The sequence below is a fragment of the Barbus barbus genome, assembly GCF_936440315.1.
Source record: "Barbus barbus genome assembly, chromosome: 44".
NCBI lineage: Eukaryota > Metazoa > Chordata > Actinopteri > Cypriniformes > Cyprinidae > Barbus > Barbus barbus.
In genome coordinates, this window is record NC_136722.1 from 13,831,094 (window position 1) to 13,852,904 (window position 21,811).

At 41.6% G+C, this 21,811-nt stretch overlaps 1 protein-coding gene across 1 annotated transcript in view; it reads right to left on the reverse strand.

Annotated features, from left to right (window-relative positions):
* Nucleotides 1-5,372, reverse strand: part of LOC306863088 (carboxypeptidase A6-like) — a 42,879-nt gene extending 37,507 nt beyond the window's left edge. Inside the window, exon 1 of the mRNA XM_079406261.1 lies at nt 5,058-5,372. Coding sequence (XP_079262387.1) covers nt 5,058-5,164 — 107 coding nt within the window. The 5' untranslated portion in view covers nt 5,165-5,372. The remainder of the gene's footprint in view (nt 1-5,057) is intronic.
* Between the last annotated feature and the right edge of the window lie 16,439 nt (nt 5,373-21,811).

Sequence of the window (21,811 nt, forward strand, 5' to 3'; positions counted from 1 at the left end):
TACTGATTACATACAGTATACTGTATTCAGATTTAGTGTGAACAGCCATACTGGAGAAAGCAAACTTAAGATGGATATATTACACATGGAAAATCATGTATATTGAAGAAAATTAGCAGTCATTGTGAGTCTATGGGATTTTTTGCATGTTATATTGTCTACCAAGCAAAGTCTGTTGATACCTCTTCTCAACAAGCCACATGATTCGAGGTTCAAGTCATGTGTGCAGTACAAACATGTCAAGCAGAAGTTTAATACTAGGATTCAAACAATCCCTTAACGCTAAGTATGAGCAATAGTACCAGTGATTAATGCTAATATTTCCAAGAGCAGCGGAGCCAGCAGACAGTTTTATTGAGCTAACTGACACATAAAGGCTTCTCTGAGGGTTATTTTCTTTGAAACGGTTCAAAACACACCAAAGAAGACCTCATTACATCACTAAAAGCAATCTGCTATTTTTAGGCTTTGAGTGACTCTGACGCTCCAGGTTACATTCTCCTTTTTTGTGGTGTAAATGTGCGAGCAGCTCCATGCCTGCTCTATCATTACACAAGGAAGCCAGAAAACTGGTCTCAGTTCATCATTAAGGACGTCATCTCAGACTAATGGCATAAGCAGAGGAAATTGTGCTTGACACCACACCTGTAACATCTTTGTGTGTGGTATTTTATGTCTTGGATGGTATTTCCCACAGAATCTTTATTGTGTGGTGTCATGCAATATCTGCTTATGCTTTAAATAAATAGTAAACTCCTCCTCAGCTGCAGGGTGCAAGGCTGATTCATGCTCTCATTCATTTTGCTCACTATATAGTGGACTTGTGGCCCTTTTTGTCTGTTATCGAGTTTCTTCTTGGTTATTCCTATTTCATGACTTCGGCCCTGATATGATATTGTACTGGACTGGAGAAACATCCAGGACCTTCTCTGTCTGATGTCAGCTGGCGATTCAGTCACACACAAGGACAAAGTTTGGCTTTTAGGTTGATGTGTGAATGTGTGAGGAATGATGTTATGCCTCTTTGGCTGATCTGGGGCAAATGTACTGGGCTTCTTCACACCCTCACATACGTGAAGAGGCGTTGATTGGTGTATTTTATAGCCCCATGTAAAGCATCCATCTGATGGGATGCAGAAAAACACAATGACTGACCCTATACAGGACAGGAATTTATAGCACCTTACACTCTTAAAAATAAAGATGCTTCACCATGCCATAGAAGAACATTTTTGTCTAAATGGTTCCATAAAGAACCTCTAACATCTGAAGAATCTTTTTGTTTCACAAAAGGTTCTTTTTTGGTAAAAGAAGGTTCTTCAGATTATAAAAAGTTAAGAAAGAGATGGTTCTTTAAAAAACCTTTGATTGAATGTTTCTTTGTGGAACCAAAAATGGTGCTTCTATGGCATCGCTGTGAAGACCCTTTTAAGCACCTTTATTTTTAAGAGTGTACCCTTTAAGAATGCTAACTGATGGCAAAACAAATAAATAAAAAAATAATAAAAAATGCTTGCTTGCTTATTTATTATTATTAAAATGTTTCCATTTTGATTAAAAATAGTTTTACAGGTTTTCTCGATTGCTAAAACACTATAACCAGGCTTTTGAAATAAAATTTAAAAACCATAACGCCATTTTTCAAAAAGCACACCCATTTTGCTGAAATATAAACACTATTCCCTGCTTTAACACATGAGTCAGATTTGGTGAACTGTTACGGCAAAACTCTACACACAAATCCCTACATTTCTCAGTGCTTACACCATGTGATCATTTAGAAAGCACTAGCATTCAATATTGTTCACTCAAGTCTGCACAGTTTGAGCTCAATTAGCACACAATTACCAAAGTGGAAACACTAGGAGTCAAAATGTATCACACACCAATCAGAACCTTCGATGGTTAGAGGGCCAAAGTCAACTTACAGTTTTTCTCAGTGGCTTTGGTGCATTTCTCAGCTCAGAAATGAAATTCTCAAAACTACTTGTTCAACCTCCACATCATCTAGTCACTTGTGCACACCATAAAAATTTTAAGCACTGAGAAATGTAGGGATTTGTGTGTAGAGTTTTGCCGTAACAGTTCACCAAATCTGACTCATGTGTTAAAGCAGGGAATAGTGTTTATATTTCAGCAAAATGGGTGTGCTTTTTGAAAAATGGCGTGGACTTCAGAAAACACAGTGGACCAACACCAGCAGATGACATGGCAGCCCAAATCATCACTGATTGTGGAAACTTCACACTGGACTTCAGGCAACATGGATTCTGTGCCTCTCCACTCTTCCTCCAGACTCTGGGACCTTGATTTCCAAATTAAATGAAAAATTTACTTTCATCTGAAAAGAGGACTTTGGACCACTGAGCAACAGTCCAGTTCTTTTTCTCCACAGCCCAGGTAAGATGCTTCTGACGTTGCCTCTGCTTCAGAAGTGGCTTGGTAGCCCTTTTCCTGAAGACGTCTGAGCGTGGTGACTCTTGATGCACTGACTCCAGCTTCAGTCCACTCCTTGTGAAGCTCACATCATTGGAGATTTTTCATTGGTTATAATGAAGTGTCAGGCAACATTCCCCTCAAAAATATCAGTGAAGCCAAAACATCACATCACAGAATGCACTATGTTGTTAACATCGTATAGATTGTGATATCTGTGATTTCTTAGAAGACCGCAAGGAGGAAGTGTCCTTTTCATTACACCCTTTCCCTTTACGTTCTGACAGGCCTGTGTTTCCCCAGTTCTCACACTGACTGAGTTAGCATTTATATTGCTCCCTGACAAGTAGAAAACAAGTGTTTTCACCTCTTTTTGAATTGTTTTGCTCTTTTAAGCTTCTGTGCCCTGAATAATTCATAAACAAAGCTAAGAAAAAGAATGGAAATACACATACTGGCTAAAATTGATATACCAATTTATTTATGAAATTAGGTCTCTGTAAAGAGACAAAATAAATAGTTTTTGAATCACATTGCTGATGAGAGCTCCATAAGCTTAGAGTACAGCCAGGAAATTTAGTTTGACTGTCTGATCTCTGCTTGTCATTTTCATCAAACCAACAGACAATCTATCAAAAAATATACAAAAGATCACACTCATTGCCAAAGTGTCAATCAGCGACCATTATGATCAAGTCCTTTATACTTCGTGCTCATACCTGTCTATAGGCTACCAACTGCATATTTTTAGATGTCACCTCCTAAGGAATGCTTTTCAGCCATAGCAAAGGAAAAAAATCTTGGCACTTGGGACATTAATACACTTATAAAGACCTCATTTCTAATAAGTACAAGAAATGAATGGTCAGTTCTTATATGGGACATCCCATACTATATGCACACCTCATATGAAACCAATTTACTTCAGCGTCTTCAAGATATGGGGCATTATTACATTTTGAGTACTATAAAGACACCATTTCTAATAAGTACAAGAAATGGACATCCCATACTATATGTGCACACCACATATGAAACCATTTTACTGCAGCATTTTCACGATATGGGACATTATTCGATTTAGATGGGTACAAAGACCCAATTTCTAATAAATACAAGAAATGATTGGTCAGTTCTTATATGGGATGTCCCACATTATATGCACACCACATATGAAACCATTTTACTGCAGCATTTTTGAGATATGGGACATTATTACATTTTGAGGACTATAAAGACACCATTTCTAATAAGTACAAGAAAGGAATGGTCAGTTCTTATATGGGACGTCCCATACTATATGCACACTTCATATGAAACCAATTTACTGCAGCATTTTTGAGATATGGGACATTATTACATTTTGAGGACTATAAAGACACCATTTCTAATAAGTACAAGAAAGGAATGGTCAGTTCTTATATGGGACGTCCCATACTATCTGCACCCTTTATATTAAAAACATTTTACTGCAGCAATTTGGAGTTCAAAGTCAAGAAAATTCTCAGACATTGCACAATTTTTCCAGTATTGAAAACTAGAAATATTATTTCAAATAAGTAAAAAAAGGCTATTTCTTCAAAAGTACCTCCTACTTTTTCAGCACACCTAATGAGAAGTCTGTGTACTGTGGCAGTTTGCATACATCCAAATTCAGCAAAGTTCTTAAAGACAGTATAATTTCTTCAATTTTGAGGCGTATAGAAACATCAATATAAATATAGAGAAAAATAATGGCCTTTGCATGCAAGGTACCTCCTACTCTATCAGCACAGCTAAAATGAAGTCACACACTGTCAGAACTGTCACACTATACCTCACACAGTTTCAGAACACTTAATATGGAGTATTAAAGAGTATCTAAATTGAATAATGTCCCATATCTTGAAAATGCTGCAGTAAAATGGTTTCATATGAGGTGTGCATATAGTGTGAGACGTCCCATATAAGAACCGACCGTTCATTTCATCTACTTATTAGAAACGGGTTCTTTGTACCCCTCTAAATCGATTAATGTCCCGATCTCCTTTTCTACGAATCTTGCAATGAAATGCAGGTAGAAGAATATAGTAGGCCAAATACAGATACAAAGGCAGCAATAAATAACACGATATTAAGAAGATGTACATAAAACAAACAAAAAATAACGAAAAATGTCATTATATCTCAATTCTGGACGTCTAGAATGAAAAGCGCTTTGAATGCGCGTTCCCTCTGTGTTGGTCCTGCAACCGTAAGCATAGTAATACGCGCGCACACGTAATTTCAATCGCGGCTGGCTTGACCGTGTTTTTCTGAACTGCGGCTGGCTTGACCGCGGTAGCACATAGGGGTGAGAACCAGAAGGGCGTAAGTCACATTTTTGGTGAAATGGAGATATATACATCAAATGAAAGCTCTTAATGAGCTCTTTCTACTGGCAAAAGTATACTGTCATCCATGAGTGTACAAATTTGTACTATGGTAAAATTTTTGTTTTGGCTCTCCTCTGAAGTTGGTGAATGTCACTTACGCCCTTCTCGATATGTACAAATTTAAGAACGTTCAACTGTTTAATAGAACGACATCGCTCCTCGCTCCCTACAACAACTCTAAAAACTTTGAATGAATGAAACACTTACCCGAAGTAGCGGTTGTTGTAGAGGTAAGAGTCGACAGGATAGAGCACGGTACTGAAAATGATAACACATCCGAGTAAAACACTACTGGACAAGTCTGTGAATGCCATATTAAATTATTAGGCTGTATAAATAAAAACGGAGCAGTTAATCAGAGGCTGCGCTGTATGCTGAATGGAAATCATCCCAGTGGAAGGAACTGTGAGACTTTTCTGTTCTGGGTGTCCGCTCATGGGACGATTTCTTGAGGTAGAGGTGTGATATCATTCATGTGGGAATTGTGGTGCTATCCCGAGTCTTTTAAAGTGTTTTGAAAGTGTGGTCACGTGATGCGGGGTGTCAGAGGGGTTGGGAACCGAATCCCTTTTTGGAGTGAGATCAGTGGAAAAGTTTATTAATGTGGTTTTTAATCGACTTTTTCAGGTCAAAATATTTAGATACACATTACAAAATAGCCCATATTTAAATAAATAGACAAACTAGTATCTACACACGTTGAATGTAGGCTAATATAATAAACTGTCATAGCAATGGAATGCATTGTGCAGCTGGATTTTACTTTTTGTAGAAAAACACATTTGCTATGTGTTCTGGAAGAGTATTGTTAGGGGAGACCAGTTAAGGTTGTAACACTTTTTGTTTTAGAATATGTAACTCGCTGAATTTTTGAGCTAGAGTGCACACGCTTTTATACAAAGCACCCACACCCACACAAGACACCAATTCAGACCTCTGCAAGAATATCACAGCCTTTACAAGTTGATGTCAAATACATGGAGTGCCTTTGTTACAATCTAACCCACTGGGGTAAATTGTAACTAAAACAGCAGCTGCTTCAAAAGCAAGAAGTTGCTTCAAAAACATGTTTATTGAAACAATCTAAAAGAACAATACAAAATAATGTCTCACTTTCTGTGACTGACCACAGCTTAAATCCACTTTCTGTTTGATGGAGGAGCGTGTGTGTAAATTAGACTACTAAACAAACGTCCTTAACTGTATTTATGCTTAATGAACACTCAACTCCAAGAACATCTAGATCTAACAAAAAAAACTGTATATTTTTGTGTGAAATTTGTGTCTGGTGACAAAACAATGTTTTTAAACCTATAGAGTGCAGGCTTGGTGGATCCAGAAACTGCATTGGGCACATTTTACCCACAATTCCTTTGGCTCTGAGCTTCCAAAATTTAGTTCTCAGTTGCATGTAAGTGAATGCTAAAATGTGTTACAACTTACCCCACCCCTGTCATCAAGTGTTTAGCTAGCTGTCTTAGCATGATGGTTTGAAATTAGCAATTTAAAAATGCATCACATTTTGCTTAATAATCTGCAATTTATTCTAAAGTTATATGATTTTATCTGCAACCAAACAAAATGTAGTTTTGGTAAAAAAATTCACATTCTTAAATCAGTTTTTTTTTCTTTAGAAAATCTGCATTTACTTGACAGCCTTGACAACCATTCATATAACATTGGGGAGGAAGTGGGTAAATAATGACATTATCATAGGACTCCTAGCTTATCCCTGATTGGTGGAAATGGTGTTGTTACAACTCTCCCCATGTTACAACCATACCTGGTCTCCCCTACTAAACAGACACTGCTGCAGGGTCGATGTTAGAGCGTTAGGTAAATGCAAAGGTGATGATTTTACAGTATATTTTGCCAGGCAAAGGAACAAAAGGAATAAAGAAAGAAAGAACATTGTCTAAGATAGGCTATACATAATTAACTGTGCAAGATGTTAAAATATTTTGAAAACGCATACATTAAGTGTTATGCAAATTTTTGTGGTGTTCAGTGCATTGCTGGGTATACCCACCTGACAGGGAGGGAACGCTCTCAGAACCTTGGGCACGGTTCTTTCAAAAGTTATGAACAGATGTTCTTCCACTAACATTCGTTCAGAGTTATCTGGTCTTTAAATATGTTCTCAAAATGTTGCACAAAAAATTCTGTTTTATTTCTGCAATATTTTAGGTGAACGTTTGCATAATGTTTTTTTATGTTACTAGTCTACTTGTTTTAGTACGTTCAGAGGACATTCAAAAGCAACATTTCCATAACCTTTGCAACATTATAAAATGGATTGTTCCCTTAATGTGTACATACAAAAATGTAAACATTTACAAAACAAGATGTTTTGAACATTCAGAAGTAACATTTTCATAATATAGGCTAAGGTTCTTAGAATATATTTGGTTAGCTGGGTAGGTGATTGCACAGAGCCCACATCTGTAGATGTGGCTTAGGTCTGTGCTTCAGTGTAAATCTATGGGTTTTTTCCTTGCTGACTTTATAGGATAAATAAAGAAGTCACTGGTCATTTTTGCTCCAACTTATTGTACTATTGACGAAAATAGCATGCACTTTCTCTACAAACCAAGGAGCCTGGTTGATAAGTGCAGATCAAAGTCTGACCGATTATGTTTAATCTTTCATTTCAATTTTCCTTCAGTTATCCTATCATCCCAGAGATGGCTTTTAATAGGTAGCAACTGGCATTTGTTTGGAGTAGCACCCTCCAGCTCTTGGTGATTCCTGTTAATTGTAGCTACAGCATTCCTCGGTTTGATTCTGTATTTATCAGTCTGTAGTGCGGTTAAAGGTCTTGAACCAGCAGGGCTTTGTAATTGCATGGCAGCAGCACATTTTTCACATGCTTCCCCCTGTGTCAACACTCCGCCACCTGTTTTACACCTAATTACTGTGCAACAAATTACCCTCAGACAGGTGCTGACAGGAAAGCTGATCCTGGAAAAGCTGCTCCAATGTGGAAAATGAAGACCTTGATGGAGAATTCCTTAGGAACGTGATTTGCAAAAATATCAATGAAACATTAATATTCCATCATTCTTGCGCTGCACACTTGGTTATTATAGCAATGTCATCTTCTAAGATCAAGGAGGCAATTAGCATTTATCAGAGACTTGAATTTCACACTTGTCTTTCACTTAATTGCTGATGTCCACCATTTCACATACTTGCTTTTGTCCTCAGTATAGTTTGAATACAATTAGCCACCACACTGAAAAGAATCATGAAACTCCTGCGTTCAGCAATAACAAAAATAGCCGTTTACAAACTTACCACATGGGCTACCCAACAGAATCATATTTCTGACCAGTGGTTAAGTTTTGCACTCAAGAAAAACAGCTCTGACGTGTTTTTAAGGAATATGGGCAGGTTGAAATACAGTAGCGTATTCATGACTTGGTTGCTAACGAAAGCATATCGTGTTCATGGTTTGTGGAGGACCAGAGATGTTTAAATAAATAAATAAATAAATAGGGTTGGCGGTTATAGACTGAAGTTGGTTTGTTGAAGCCTGTAAATGCAGGGATGCTGTTAGGGACCGTTTGAAACACCTTTATAGCTTTGTGGTAGTAAAAACCAGTCTAAGTAGCCTATACTGCAATACTGAACGGTATAGAAGGTCTTTTGTACCCACTGCTGTTAGACTGTATAATACATCTCACAGGCACCTTTCACCTTCTAGTGACTTAGATAGCTAAACTTATCCCAGTACAAATCTGAGGGGAATTACCTGATTACATATTGTGCATATTTTGTATAGTGTTTTTTTTTATTATTTTATTATTTATTTTTATCTACTGCATTTATTGTGTGTTGTATGGTGTATGTTTTGGCTGCTTATGTAAATCAATTTCCCTGTGGGGATTAATAAAGTACCTACCTACCTACCTATACAAGCCCTTCAAGTCTGGAGATACACATAAAGAAAATAAATATTTAGATTCAGTTACGATTCCATGCATATGGGGGGAAAAAAACAAAACAAACAAAAAAAAACTATAGAAACAATCAGAGAATTTGTAATGGTTTTACTGGTTATAATGAGAATTGTATTGGTTTTCATGGAAAATGTAATGGTCTCTACTGATAATTGGTCGCTTATTGGTGGCTTGTTAAAATCACTAAATTCTAACAAAATATGTCCAAAAACACACAGGAAACCATTATTAATGGTGTTAAATGGTTAATAGTTAGTAATGATTGTAATGGTATTTGTATTCAAAACCATTTGAATTTCTTATTTCTGTGATGGTTTTATTATTTGTTTTTTTCAGCAGGGTTGAAATGATTCTTTAACTATGTTATATCAACAACCAGTCTGTCTTAAGTCTCACGATTATTACTAGTTTAGTATTAGTAGGGTGTATGTTTTTGATTTTCTTAAAAGAACAGATTCATTACAGTCATTCGTTGAGAATCTTACTACCATGATCACTTAGTTTGTTTTAGTTTTGCTAGAAGGAATCATTTTAAAAGAGCCCAGACAATTTGCTTGCTGTATGCGCTGTACTTTTCATATGTAAAATGAGCCTGCTCATAAGAGTCATTTGTATTTTTGATTCAATAAAAAGAATTAGATTGTAAGTGTTCGGGAGTCAGATTACACTGGTTGTGCTGGGATTTTGATTTACTAAAAATAACTGTTTCATATGAGTAATTTGTTCAGGATTCGGACTGAAATGCTTGTGCTGTGTTTTTAAATCACTGCAAATGTTTCATAAGAGTACTTCGTTCAGGAATCATACTACACTGATCGCGATGTTTGTTTCACGTTGTAGATTGAGTAGTGCTGTTGCGGCTCTATTGAATAAATAGGCTAGAAATAGAAGAAAAACCTACACTGTAAAAAAACAAAACAAACGTTGAGCCAACTTAAAATTTTAAGGCAACCAGCTTCAGCAGATTTTTGAGTTTTCTCAACTTCTTGTTTTAAGTTTATACAACAAAAAGTTGAGAATCTCCTACAAAAATAAGTTGAGAGAAGTTTGCTGAAGCTGGTTGCCTTAAAATTTTAAGTTGGCTCAACTTTTTTTATTTTTTACAATGTAGAGCATTTTAGTGCATATATGGATCCTCACATGATAACTGTTAATGGGACGAATATAATTAGTTCCCTTCCAGGAACTTCGAGCTACGTCCGAAGACGCTATGGGAACGCTATCAGCGTAACCGGCGCTCTGAATATTTTATACAACAGCCTAATGGATGGGCGAGGCGTCACGGGCGGGGTGACGTCACGACCAGGAAGTTATATAAGCACGTGCGGCGGAGCCGGCATCAGCTTTCTGTCATTCAGCAAGCGCTCTGTGTATTGTCAGTCTGATTCTTTGTCTTGTGAGTCTTATTTGGTGTTGTCTGTCTTGGAAAGCCAGGGAAAAATGCCTAAAGCTAAGGCAAAGACTAGGGGCGATCCCAGATCGCGTTTCAGGTTGTGTGTCAGTCCCTGCCCTCGTTACATCACGAGTGGAGACACACACAGCCTGTGCGTGGTCTGTTTGGGTGCGGAGCATGCGGCATCAGCTCTCGAGGGAGCTGGTTGCCTGCACTGTGAGCGGCTCCCGCTGCGCACACTCCGCACCCGGAAGGCTCTCTTCGAGAAGGGAGCCTTCGCGAGCCTCCCACGCGGTGCTGGCCCCGCTGCTGCCGAGGCAGAGCGGCTGCTACACTCGTGGGGCTCGCAGGCTGATCTGGCTGGCGGGAGTGAGACGGGCATGTCTCTATCTCCTCCCGTATCCGCCAGATCTGGTGTCCCGTCTCTCGGGGAAGCGGTTACTTCCCCCCGAGATGAGGACTCAGCGCTTCGTCTATCTTCCTCCGAGGAGATTGATGTGACGAGCGTTGAAGAGGTTACGCCGCCTCTCTCGCCCCAATACGAGGAGCTTTTGGAGGTGGCAACTCGGGCAGTGGCCAAGCTTGACATCAGTTGGCCCCCCGAGCGAACAACTGTGCCGCGGTCCAGCCTGCTGGACGAGCGTTTCCTGCGCTCGCGGCCGCCACCTCCTCGCAGGAGCCTTCCGTTTTTCCCCGATCTCCACACCGAGGTGTCGAGATCGTGGGTGAAACCATATACATCCCGCCCTTTCATTCCCGCGTCAGATTACTACGGTAATGTACGGGAATTGGACGGGCGTGGATATAGGGCGATGCCCCGGATTGAGCAGACGCTGGCGGGCTATCTGTCTCCTTCCACAGCATCGTCCTTGAAGGCTCCTACCCTGCCCACCAGGCCTCTGCGCACCACATCATCCCTGGTGGGCAAGGGGTATGCGGCAGCAGGACAGGCTGGTGCGTGTCTGCACACGATGGCGGTGTTGCAGGCGTACCAGGCCGAACTGCTGAAGGATTTAGATGAGCTGGGGGATGTCAGAGCTGAGGATATCTCAGAGCTCAGGAGAACCGCCGATTTGGCTCTCCGCGCCACCAAGGAGTCGGCCCGTGCTATCGGCCGCTCCATGGCAGCTATGGTGGCAACGGAGAGGCATTTGTGGCTGACCCTGTCCGACATTAAGGAGAAGGACAGGGTCTGCCTCCTGGACGCCCCGCTTCAGCCTTCTGGCCTGTTCGGCGACGCCGTGGGTACCGTCGTCGACAGGTTTCAGGAGGCCCGTAGGCAAGCGGAGGCGTTTCGGCGGTTCCTCCCCCGCCGCTCTCTAGCTCTGGAGGCTGCTGGGCGGGAGCAGCCTCCTCCGCATACTAGTTCCTCGCACAGGGCTGCGCAGAAGGAGAGCGTCGCCTCTCGTGCTCCCCCGAGGCGGAGCCGAGGGCAGCGGCGCTCTGCGCCGGGGGCCTCAAAACCCAAGACAGACCTGAGGGATGTCTTGGCGGCCAAGAGGTCCGCGGCAAGGAAGTCCTGATGGGCAAGTCCCAGGACTTCGGAGGGTGACCCCTACTGGGGTGGAGCGACTCACACCGCAGCTCACGGTGACCGTCTCCCCTCGGTGCCCTCCGGGGATCTGTCTGCCAACCCTGCAGTTCCAGGGCACAGCAGGTCCCAGCGAGTACTATCCTCAGGTTCTACCGCCTGTGATCTCAGCGGGCCTGAGAGACTCGCCCCAGCCGCCAGACTACGCGTCCCCTGCCGGTACGCTCCAGCAAGACAGCGGTCTGGCCGCTTCTCTAACACCAGAGGTCAGTCTCGAGAGACTGATTCCCTTAGTAGATCGTTTGGCGGCCTGGCAACGGCTGCCGAACGTGTCTCTCTGGGTCCTGCGCACGGTAGAGGCTGGCTATTCCATCCAGTTCGATGGGCCGCCCCCGCGGTTCAACGGGGTCTGCGTGACTACGGTCCGCCCCGAGCAGGCTCTGGTCCTGGAACAGGAAGTCAACACTTTGCTGAAAAAGGAAGCCATAGAGTTGGTTCCACTTCACGAAGTGCACACCGGCTTCTACAGCCGGTACTTCATTGTTCCGAAGAGGGATGGAGGGCTCAGGCCCATACTGGACTTGCGTCTCTTGAACCTCTCAGTCAGACCGCTGAAGTTCAAGATGTTGACGGTCAAGCAGATCGTGTCCCAAATCAGGTCCGAGGACTGGTTTGTCACGATAGACCTCAAAGACGCCTATTTCCATGTGTCCATCATTCCCTCTCACAGGAAGTTCCTGAGGTTCGCTTTCGGGGGCAAAGCGTACCAGTATCGGGTTCTTCCCTTCGGCCTAGCACTCTCACCCCGCACTTTCACCAAGTGTGTGGATGCGGCACTGGTCCCGTTGCGACTGCAAGGCATCCGCATACTAAATTATATCGACGATTGGTTGATTCTTGCTCAATCAGAGCAGTTGGCAGTTCGGCATCGAGATGTCGTTCTTGCCCACATGAAAGATTTGGGGTTAAGACTAAACGCCAAGAAGAGTGTGCTTTCTCCAGCTCAGAGAACCACTTATCTAGGCGTGGTGTGGGATTCGACCACGATGCAGGCTCGTTTGACCCCTGCTCGGATCGAGTCGATCCTCACGGCAGTCAGGAGAGTGCGAGAAGGCCAGCCATTCACTGTCAAGCAGTTTCAGAGGCTGCTTGGGCTCATGGCAGCTGCGTCCAGCGTGATTCCTTCTGGCCTGCTGTACATGAGGCCCCTACAGTGGTGGCTCAAGACCAGGGGGGTCTCCCTGAGGGGAAACTCGCTCCGCGCTGTCAAGGTATCACGGCGCTGTATCCGTGCCTTAGACATGTGGAGGAAACCCTGGTTCTTGTCCCAGGGCCCGGCGCTGGGAGCTCCTTGTCGCCGCGTCTCGCTAGCGACGGACGCTTCCCTCACCGGTTGGGGTGCGGTCATGAGTGGCCACCCTGCCCGCGGTCTGTGGAGTGGTCGCCACCTGACGTGGCATATCAACTGGCTAGAGATCCTAGCTGTGTTCCGTGCTCTCAAGCACTTCCTCCCAGACCTGAGAGATCGCCACGTGCTGGTCCGCACCGACAGCACGGCAGTGGTCTCTTACATCAACCACCAAGGAGGTCTGCGATCGCGCCCCTTGTACAAGCTGGCACACCAGATCCTTGTGTGGTCCCAGGGCAAGCTCCTATCATTGAGAGCTGTGCACATTCCTGGGTATCTCAACATCGGAGCAGACGTCCTGTCGAGACAGGGGCCGAGGCCCGGGGAATGGATGCTTCACCCCCAGGTGGTGAAGCAGATTTGGAAGGTCTTTGGCCAAGCACAGGTGGACCTCTTTGCGACTCGAGAGTCGGCGCAATGTCCCCTTTGGTTCTCTCTAGCTCCTCCAGCGCCTCTGGGACTGGACGCTATGGTACAGACCTGGCCGAGGCTTCGTCTGTACGCCTTCCCCCCGATCGCTCTGCTCCCGGGAGTTTTGGCGAGAGTGCGCCGGGACGCGGTAAGCCTACTGTTAGTAGCGCCGTTCTGGCCGGGCCGAGTATGGTTCTCGGATCTGATTTCCCTCCTCGACGGCACCCCGTGGCCGGTACCGATCAGGAGCGATCTCCTCTCACAGGCCGGGGGCACCCTTGTGCACCCCCGCCCGGAGTGCTGGAGGCTGTGGGTGTGGCCCCTGAGGGGGCACAACTCATAGCTTCCGGTCTGTCAACCGAGGTTGTCGAGACCATCCTCCAATCCAGAGCTCCCTCTACGAGGAAACTGTACGCCTTGAAGTGGAAACTCTTCACTTCATGGTGCGGAGACCGCCAGCTCGACCCAGTCAACTGCCCGATCCGCGCAGTTCTGGAGTTCCTGCAGGCCCGCTTCTCCGCAGGGTTAACCCACTCCACTATTAAGGTCTACGTGGCAGCTATCTCGTCGTACCACGCCCTTATCAGTGGCCAGTCAGTGGGCAGACACCCCCTGGTTACACGTTTCCTCCGCGGTGCGCTGAGGCTGAGGCCGCCTGTACGGCCCCGTGTCCCCACGTGGGACCTGGCGGTGGTACTAGAGGCTATGGGCAGAGCACCCTTTGAGCCTCTCGGGGAGATAACTGATAGACTCCTCACGATCAAGACCGTCTTCCTGCTGGCTATCACCTCTCTGAGGAGGGTGAGTGACCTCCAGGCCCTATCTGTGGCCCCTTCGCATATCGACTTTGCGCCCGGTTCGGCGAAAGTCTTCCTCTACCCCCGTGCGGGGTACATACCGAAGGTTCTGACGGTCGTACCACAGCCGGTCGTACTCCAGGCCTTCTGTCCTCCTCCCTTCAGGGAGCCCGACCAGGAAAGGCACAACTGTGTGTGTCCAGTGCGAGCACTGGACGCATACATCCACAGAGCTGCCCTGTGGAGGAAGACGGACCAATTGCTCGTGTGCTTTGGTCCGCCTAAGAGGGGTCTTCCAGCTTCGAAGCCCACTCTTAGCAGGTGGATAGTGGATGCCATAAATCTGGCGTACGAGACCTCTGACCTTCCCCCGCCGCTGGGAGTCAGAGCGCACTCGACCCGAGGTGTGGCGGCCTCCAAGGCCTTCTGGGCAGGTGTCTCCATGCAAGACATCTGCAACGCTGCTGGGTGGTCCACGCCCCTGACATTCGCCAGGTTTTACAACCTCGACATCAGAGCCACTCCAGGCTCCTCCGTCCTTTCAGCCTGACACTAGGCAGGGACTTGTCAGTCTGGCGGCGTTGGTATTGCGTTCCCATAGCGTCTTCGGACGTAGCTCGAAGTTCCTGGAAGGGAACGTACCAGGTTACGTATGTAACCCAGGTTCCCTGAAGGGAACGAGAGCTACGTCCCGAGCCACACTTCCGGCATCCCTGCCAGCGCTTGCTTCATGACTTGAAGCTGATGCCGGCTCCGCCGCACGTGCTTATATAACTTCCTGGTCGTGACGTCACCCCGCCCGTGACGCCTCGCCCATCCATTAGGCTGTTGTATAAAATATTCAGAGCGCCGGTTACGCTGATAGCGTTCCCATAGCGTCTTCGGACGTAGCTCTCGTTCCCTTCAGGGAACCTGGGTTACATACGTAACCTGGTACGTTTTTGGCATTTAAAAAAGGGAACCAATTGAAGTGTATAGTTGCTGCTACATCCAATCCCAGTTCATTCACTTGAACTACTCTTTTTTTTGTTGTTGTTGTAAATGCCTGACCAAGCCTGAAGTTTTATTTTTTGCTGGTCCCTTTACTCTGAGGAACACACATGTTCAACAGACATTTATTTGGTGAGATTTTAAATCTATTCAGTCTTTTATTGACCGCTATATATATCTCAACCAAAGTGAAACTTGACTGAAGTCATTATGTAATAGAAACCAGCAAGTGAATCCCTGGTGTTAAAAAATGCTAAAAGGTCACTGTCTCCGAAAAAATGTGAAAGCCGCGGTCGAGAATCAAATGAAAACACATTTGCATCATCTTCAAACAGCCACAATAGGGTGATATCATAGTCATGAGGAGAAGAGTTGTCATCCCAGGCTGCTGATCTATGGGAGATTGGGCTTTGTTGTAGCGCTGCATATTTCTCACTCAAGATCTGTGTCCCATTATGCTCGAGAGATAGAGCTGGTTTGAGAAGAAAATGGATCAGAAAGACAAAACCAGCATAAAATTACCTGTGGAGGGCAAAGACAATTTACTTTCTAGAGAGCCGTCCCTCCCACTCCTCCTATTGATCTTCCCGCTATAGTGGAGACAGATCTTCTGTCATTATCTGTTGCTGAACCTCAGAAGATGAAAGCAGATAAAAAACCAAGTTAAAGAAAAGACACCACAAGATTTCACAATAATTCTTTAGGCTCTATATAGGAAAGTTACATGTTTGGACCCTCTATATTTGGGCGTATCATGATTTATATCTTGGCTGTTGTGTTTCAGAGAGTGAAATATGCACCTCACTTTATGGATTATATTGTTGTTGCAAATTCTGCTGTTGCTATTTGTCACCAGGATAATGCAAACATTACTATAGAGACTTGTAATGTTTTATATAGTATGCCATTGCAAAATTACTTTTGGTAAAAAATGGGAACAAGACCGTACCATTAAAAATTATGAAAAATATAAATATTTGTAGCAAATATAAAATGCATTGCTAGCAAATAAACAAACAAATGGACAAATAAATACATGCATATATATTTTGACAGAGTAAATAAAAATCTGACCCAACTGAGCCAATGTGATCAGAATTATTTTTTTTTGCTGCTTATGAGCTATCATACAGACTTACAGTTGCTTTTGACTTGGGAAGGAAAACTTCACCTTGTTTTGTTCTGCAAGCATTAGTCAGGCTATATTTGTTCAAGACCTGGCTTTCCTACTGTTGTTTTTGGCCTTCAATTGAATCCATACCAGTGCATGAAAATATTCATGGAGACAGGGTGTGAAAAGATGTTTATGTGTGTGTAGATGTGATCATATTTGTTATGACCTGCAGGAACTATAGTAACCGTGTGTTATTTTATCTCGGACACCTGTACTGGATTCTGAGTGTAATCCTGAGATGCTTGAAAGATTCAACTAACAGATCTGTGTATAAAATAAGCAAAAATATCACACTTCTTTTTCTCAGGCAGGGAGGGAGATTTACTGAGCTCTTTTTAAATAAGTGTCATCAGTCTTGTGTGACTGAAGATATTTAGTGTGTTAAACTTGCCCTCTGACTACTGGAATAAGATGTGGGGTGAAGTGAACTGAAACAGAGAAATATGAATTTGAAGAGACATGCCCATATTTATATAGCACTTTATCTGTCATAGCCCTGAAAATGTTTTTTTCTTCGCAGTCATGGGTCTGATAAATTCCACTGCAGATGTTTGCAGATGTTGGAGATGGGGTGTTAAATGTAAAATAAGGGCATTGTTTCAAAGAGAAATATGATTCTGTCATTCTCTGTGATTCAAAGAAGAAGAAAAAAGAATTTGTGGGAAAGAATTTGTGTAAGGATTTATCATGATACTATACTAAATATATTATTATTAGTGTTGTCAAATCGATTAATAGCGATGAATTACATCCAAAATAAAAGTTTATGTTTACATAATGTATGTGCACTATGTATATTTATATAGAAATACACACATGTATACATCTAAGAAATATTTACACAGACACACACAAACACATTTGGGATGTGATTAATCGTGATTAATCGATTAGACAACATTAATTATTATTATTTTAAAGGCTAACAGTAGATAATAATAAGCCTTGATTTACCTGTATAAAGCTTTTGATTTTTGTCAGATGTAATGCTTTTTCTGAGATTCAGTAGAAAATATATGTTCATATTTCTGACCACTTACACATACACACATTTGTTTTTCTAATATGGTGGGGACTCTATTGACTTCTGTTGTTTGTATACACAGCTAATTAAATTTTCCATCCATTAACCCTCAGTGAATCCCTGCATTTTCATTTAGACTTTATTTAGCATGTAGCATGCCATTGTGGGGACTGCTTGCTTGAACAATCAATGCTGCTTGTGAGTGCTGTTCAATGAGAGCTGTTTTACAAGGGCTTGATGTTCTTCCTCTCTTCATCTTACAGAAGTGACAAAGCTGCCATCTACTGGTCAGGACTGATAATGAGTATAGCATTACAGTATTTGGACACTTAAACGTGTATATGTTAATTTAACTGAAATAGGCCTCACTAAAAAAAAAAAAAACACACACACAGATAATGTTTTCAGGCCATTTGAAATTTGATTTTGACTTGACAAAGTGGTGACCTGTGAGTTATTGTTCATTCAAGGTTGGCAAACGCGGAACGCGCACAATACAAGAGGCGGTATTTATCACATGAATCAATCACAGCCGATTAGAACCAGTCATATCCAATCCCCAGTGGAGGCTTTAGGTGTGTTCGACTTCATGTAGTGCCGTACAGACCGATCGGTTGCCGGCGCCGGCGCCACGTCACTGTCATACAGATGGCGCAGTTTCTCCAGAGCCACTGCAAGAGCGCAGATGACGACACAGCTATTTCACGATTGGCCAAATTTACCACATGACAACAATGACGTGTGTTTCTAACATCTTCAAATCCAATACTGCTCACAAATCAATGTTACTGAATTTTATTTGGAAGAATAGATGCCATAAAATTAGGAAATCTGTTCTGTCTAACAGGCGTTCTGAGGGTGGCTTGGAAGTTTTGGATTTCAAAGAATTAGTTAGTTCATTTAGAATTAGTTGATTAAAAAAATGTCTCTGTAGTAATAATTCAAATTGGTACTATATCCCCAATACTATATTTCATAGATTAGGTGGTCTAGATTTTCTTAAAATGCAATTTCACCCCTTCTAAATGGCCAATTTCTCTCTCTAATTTTCACCAACAAGCTTTACTTGCTTGGAAATTGTGTTATGTGCACAACTTTTCTCCCCACAAATAAATTCTTTGGAATAACTCAAGTATTTTAATCCGTGGAAAGTCTCTTTTTATTGTCAAGTGGTATGCCAGAGGTATTGTCTTCGTTTTGGATTTATTTAAAGATGATGGTACTATTCTGGAGTGTGAAGAATTTATGACTTTGTATAGTTTTCCTCTGCCAGCTAGATCTTTCAGTTCTGTCATCAAAAGTTTGTCTCCATGTTTTGTGCATTTATTTAAAACATACTTATGTTTTAATGAGAAGAAAACGATTATGCCCAAACTTTTATTGGATGGAGTTTGTTTTCTTGATAAAAAATGTAACAGTAGATATATAAAGCAAATGTTACATTATTCAGTATATACATCCCCTAGATGTAAATTTTTCTGGACCAATTTTTTTGACAGCATTAACTGGAAGAGGGCATGGTTACTCCCTGAAAAATTCTGCATCTCTAATAAAATCAGAGAGGTACATTTTAAGATTTTGCATAATGTTTATTCAACAAACTCCCAAATTGCTTCTTTTTTTGATCTCTCTAATTTATGTGTATTCTGCAAAGTTGAGGAAGAAACTTTACTCCATTTATTTTATTATTGCAATCAGGTTAAATCTCTTTGGCAGAACTTAAGTTGTTATTTATCTTCTTTTATAACATATGATTTAAAATTTTAATTGAAAGACATATTTTTGTATTTTTTCTGGTAGTGACCATGCTATCAATCTTGTTGTTAATTTTTTTTTATTTGATGTCTTTCTTGCAGAGATGTTGCTTATTGTTAAATCTCTTAAACACATTGATAACAATAAGAATAATAAATCATTTTTGTTGTTTTCTCCTTTGTTATTGTATGTAAATGCAGTGTTGTTTTGTGAGGTTTTATTTTTGTCTTGCAATAAAAATAAATAAATACTGCTCACAAAACTTTTTTTGGAAAATATAACATTCATGTGAAAAAAAATGGACTAATGGACTAAAGCTAAGCCAAACTTTGAATAAAAGAGATAAAAAAATATGGTACTGCATTAGATCAAATTAAGAACAAAAAAGCAAGAAAGACCTATGAAGCTTTTTTTTTTTTTTTACTTTAAATTGTTGTAATTTTTCCCCTGGCATGAATTGTTTCACTTTACATATTCTTATGAAAGTTTATTTGTTTTTGTACTTGTTGAGAGTTGTGTATGCTTGTACAAACCTTTGTATAATTTTTGCATTAAAAAAATATACTGCTCACAAATCTGTTTTTAGAACAGAAAAGGCTTTTTTACTGTATAGTCGTTATATTGAGTTATATTGGGTATATTGAGTTATATTGAGTCACATTTAATAAAAATAAGAAAACACTGATAAAGGCAAATATACTCCCACTTTATTGGTATTTAAATAGTATATGTTTATGTTGAACTTTATTCTTGAACAGATGGCCCTGTATTAAGCAGTATATAAAAAATGTTTCTGTTGCTCATGAAAACATTTCTGAAACGTCCCTGCATTTGACAAATATTGCATGTTATTCACTTCATCTGTGATAAGAGTATCACTACCAGGAGCAGAAATAGTCAGACTTCATGTTTTCAATTCCGCCCCTGACTGTAAGCGGCAACTCTGGGCGATAGGTCTGTGCGGCGCTGCATGAAGTCGAATTAAAGCGGCGCAGCGCAGAATGATCAGTGTATGACATCAAAGTACTGCCAGAGCGATTAGAGAGCCGATGGATCCTTATGCTTTCGAATCGCTCTCGCGGTACTTTGATGTCATACACTGATCATTCTGCGCAGCGCCGCTTCAATTCGAACACACCTATTGCCTCCTCTCACGTGACTTTCCCTCATTCATTCTCAATTATCCCTCAAGAAACTCACCACATGATTTACGGGGTCTGAATAGGCTCGGGGGAGGCAACAGAGTCCCGCTGTTATAGTTATAACTTTAAATATAAAGTTATAAAGTGTGTGTATATATTGTGTGTATATATATATATAGACAGACACAGAGAGAGAGCTAGACATAGGCTACAAGTCCATGTCTTTTAGATGTAAGGGTCTAACACTAGAGGGCAGTGTCTGCTAGCAATAAAGCAGTATCACATCCTCTCACTCACTCAGGTCTGATGCTGCTGTATCCCATGTCTTCATAAACTAAACATGTCTCTGTTCACATCATAACATTTTAACCCAAGCTAGTAGATGGCCTCTGATTTTACCACAGCTGAGCTCCTCCAGAGGATACTGTGCTCAGCGAGTCAATAACTGGGTGATATTAAATATTTGGCTCGGCTGATCAAATTTTATTGAGCTATTTCAATTTGGCAGACACTGCACTGGGCAAACATTCAGTCCGCAGAGGGAAGTAAGCAGACTGGTGCTGAGAATACAGGGCACAGGCCACATTTCAGAGACCTCCTTGCTTGAGAGTCAAATATCATCCTGAGCAGAAAGGGCACAGCTATGAGAAATACAAATGTTTGGCAGGGAAACTCATTAGAATAATGCATGTTATATGCGTATATCGGCAGCACAATCACACTGCAAAAATTGATAACCTGCAGTTGTTAATTTAAAGAGATATTTCTACTTGATTTAACCCATATCAAGTTTTGAGTGGTATAAATTAATGTATGTTGTTATGGCAATATTAAATAATATTTGAATGGTAATTATAACCAAGTCATATATAACCGTTGTTTAGATTTTGTGTTGTTTTCTTGCATTAAATAACAAGAAAATCATGGGATTAGTTGTTTCTTATAGGTTTAACTACAGTGAAATAAATGGTGTAGAAATTTTTTTCACTCAGAAGTTGCAAGTAAATTTCATAATTACAAAGAAACAGCAAGTAGAACATTGAATTAAACATGATTTTTTTTTTTTAAAGTTTCTACACACCACAATAATCACCACTGTAAATTATTTTCCCAGTGTAGGCTAAATTTTAGTCTTCCCAAATGGGAACATATTGTGTAAGGTCTGATGATGCTCAAAAAGATTTTTTTCTTTTTCACTCTTTCTAACGCTTTAATGATTTCAGCGAAAGTGGGAGATGGATTCACTGAGGCATGCAAGACACTTTAATGGCTTATGTTAAGGTAAAAAGAACTGAACAGCTGTATAAGCTCCATTTCTTTTAATTTTGTACTGAAAAAAAGAACTCAATATAAAAATATTTTTAGCTAATTTGT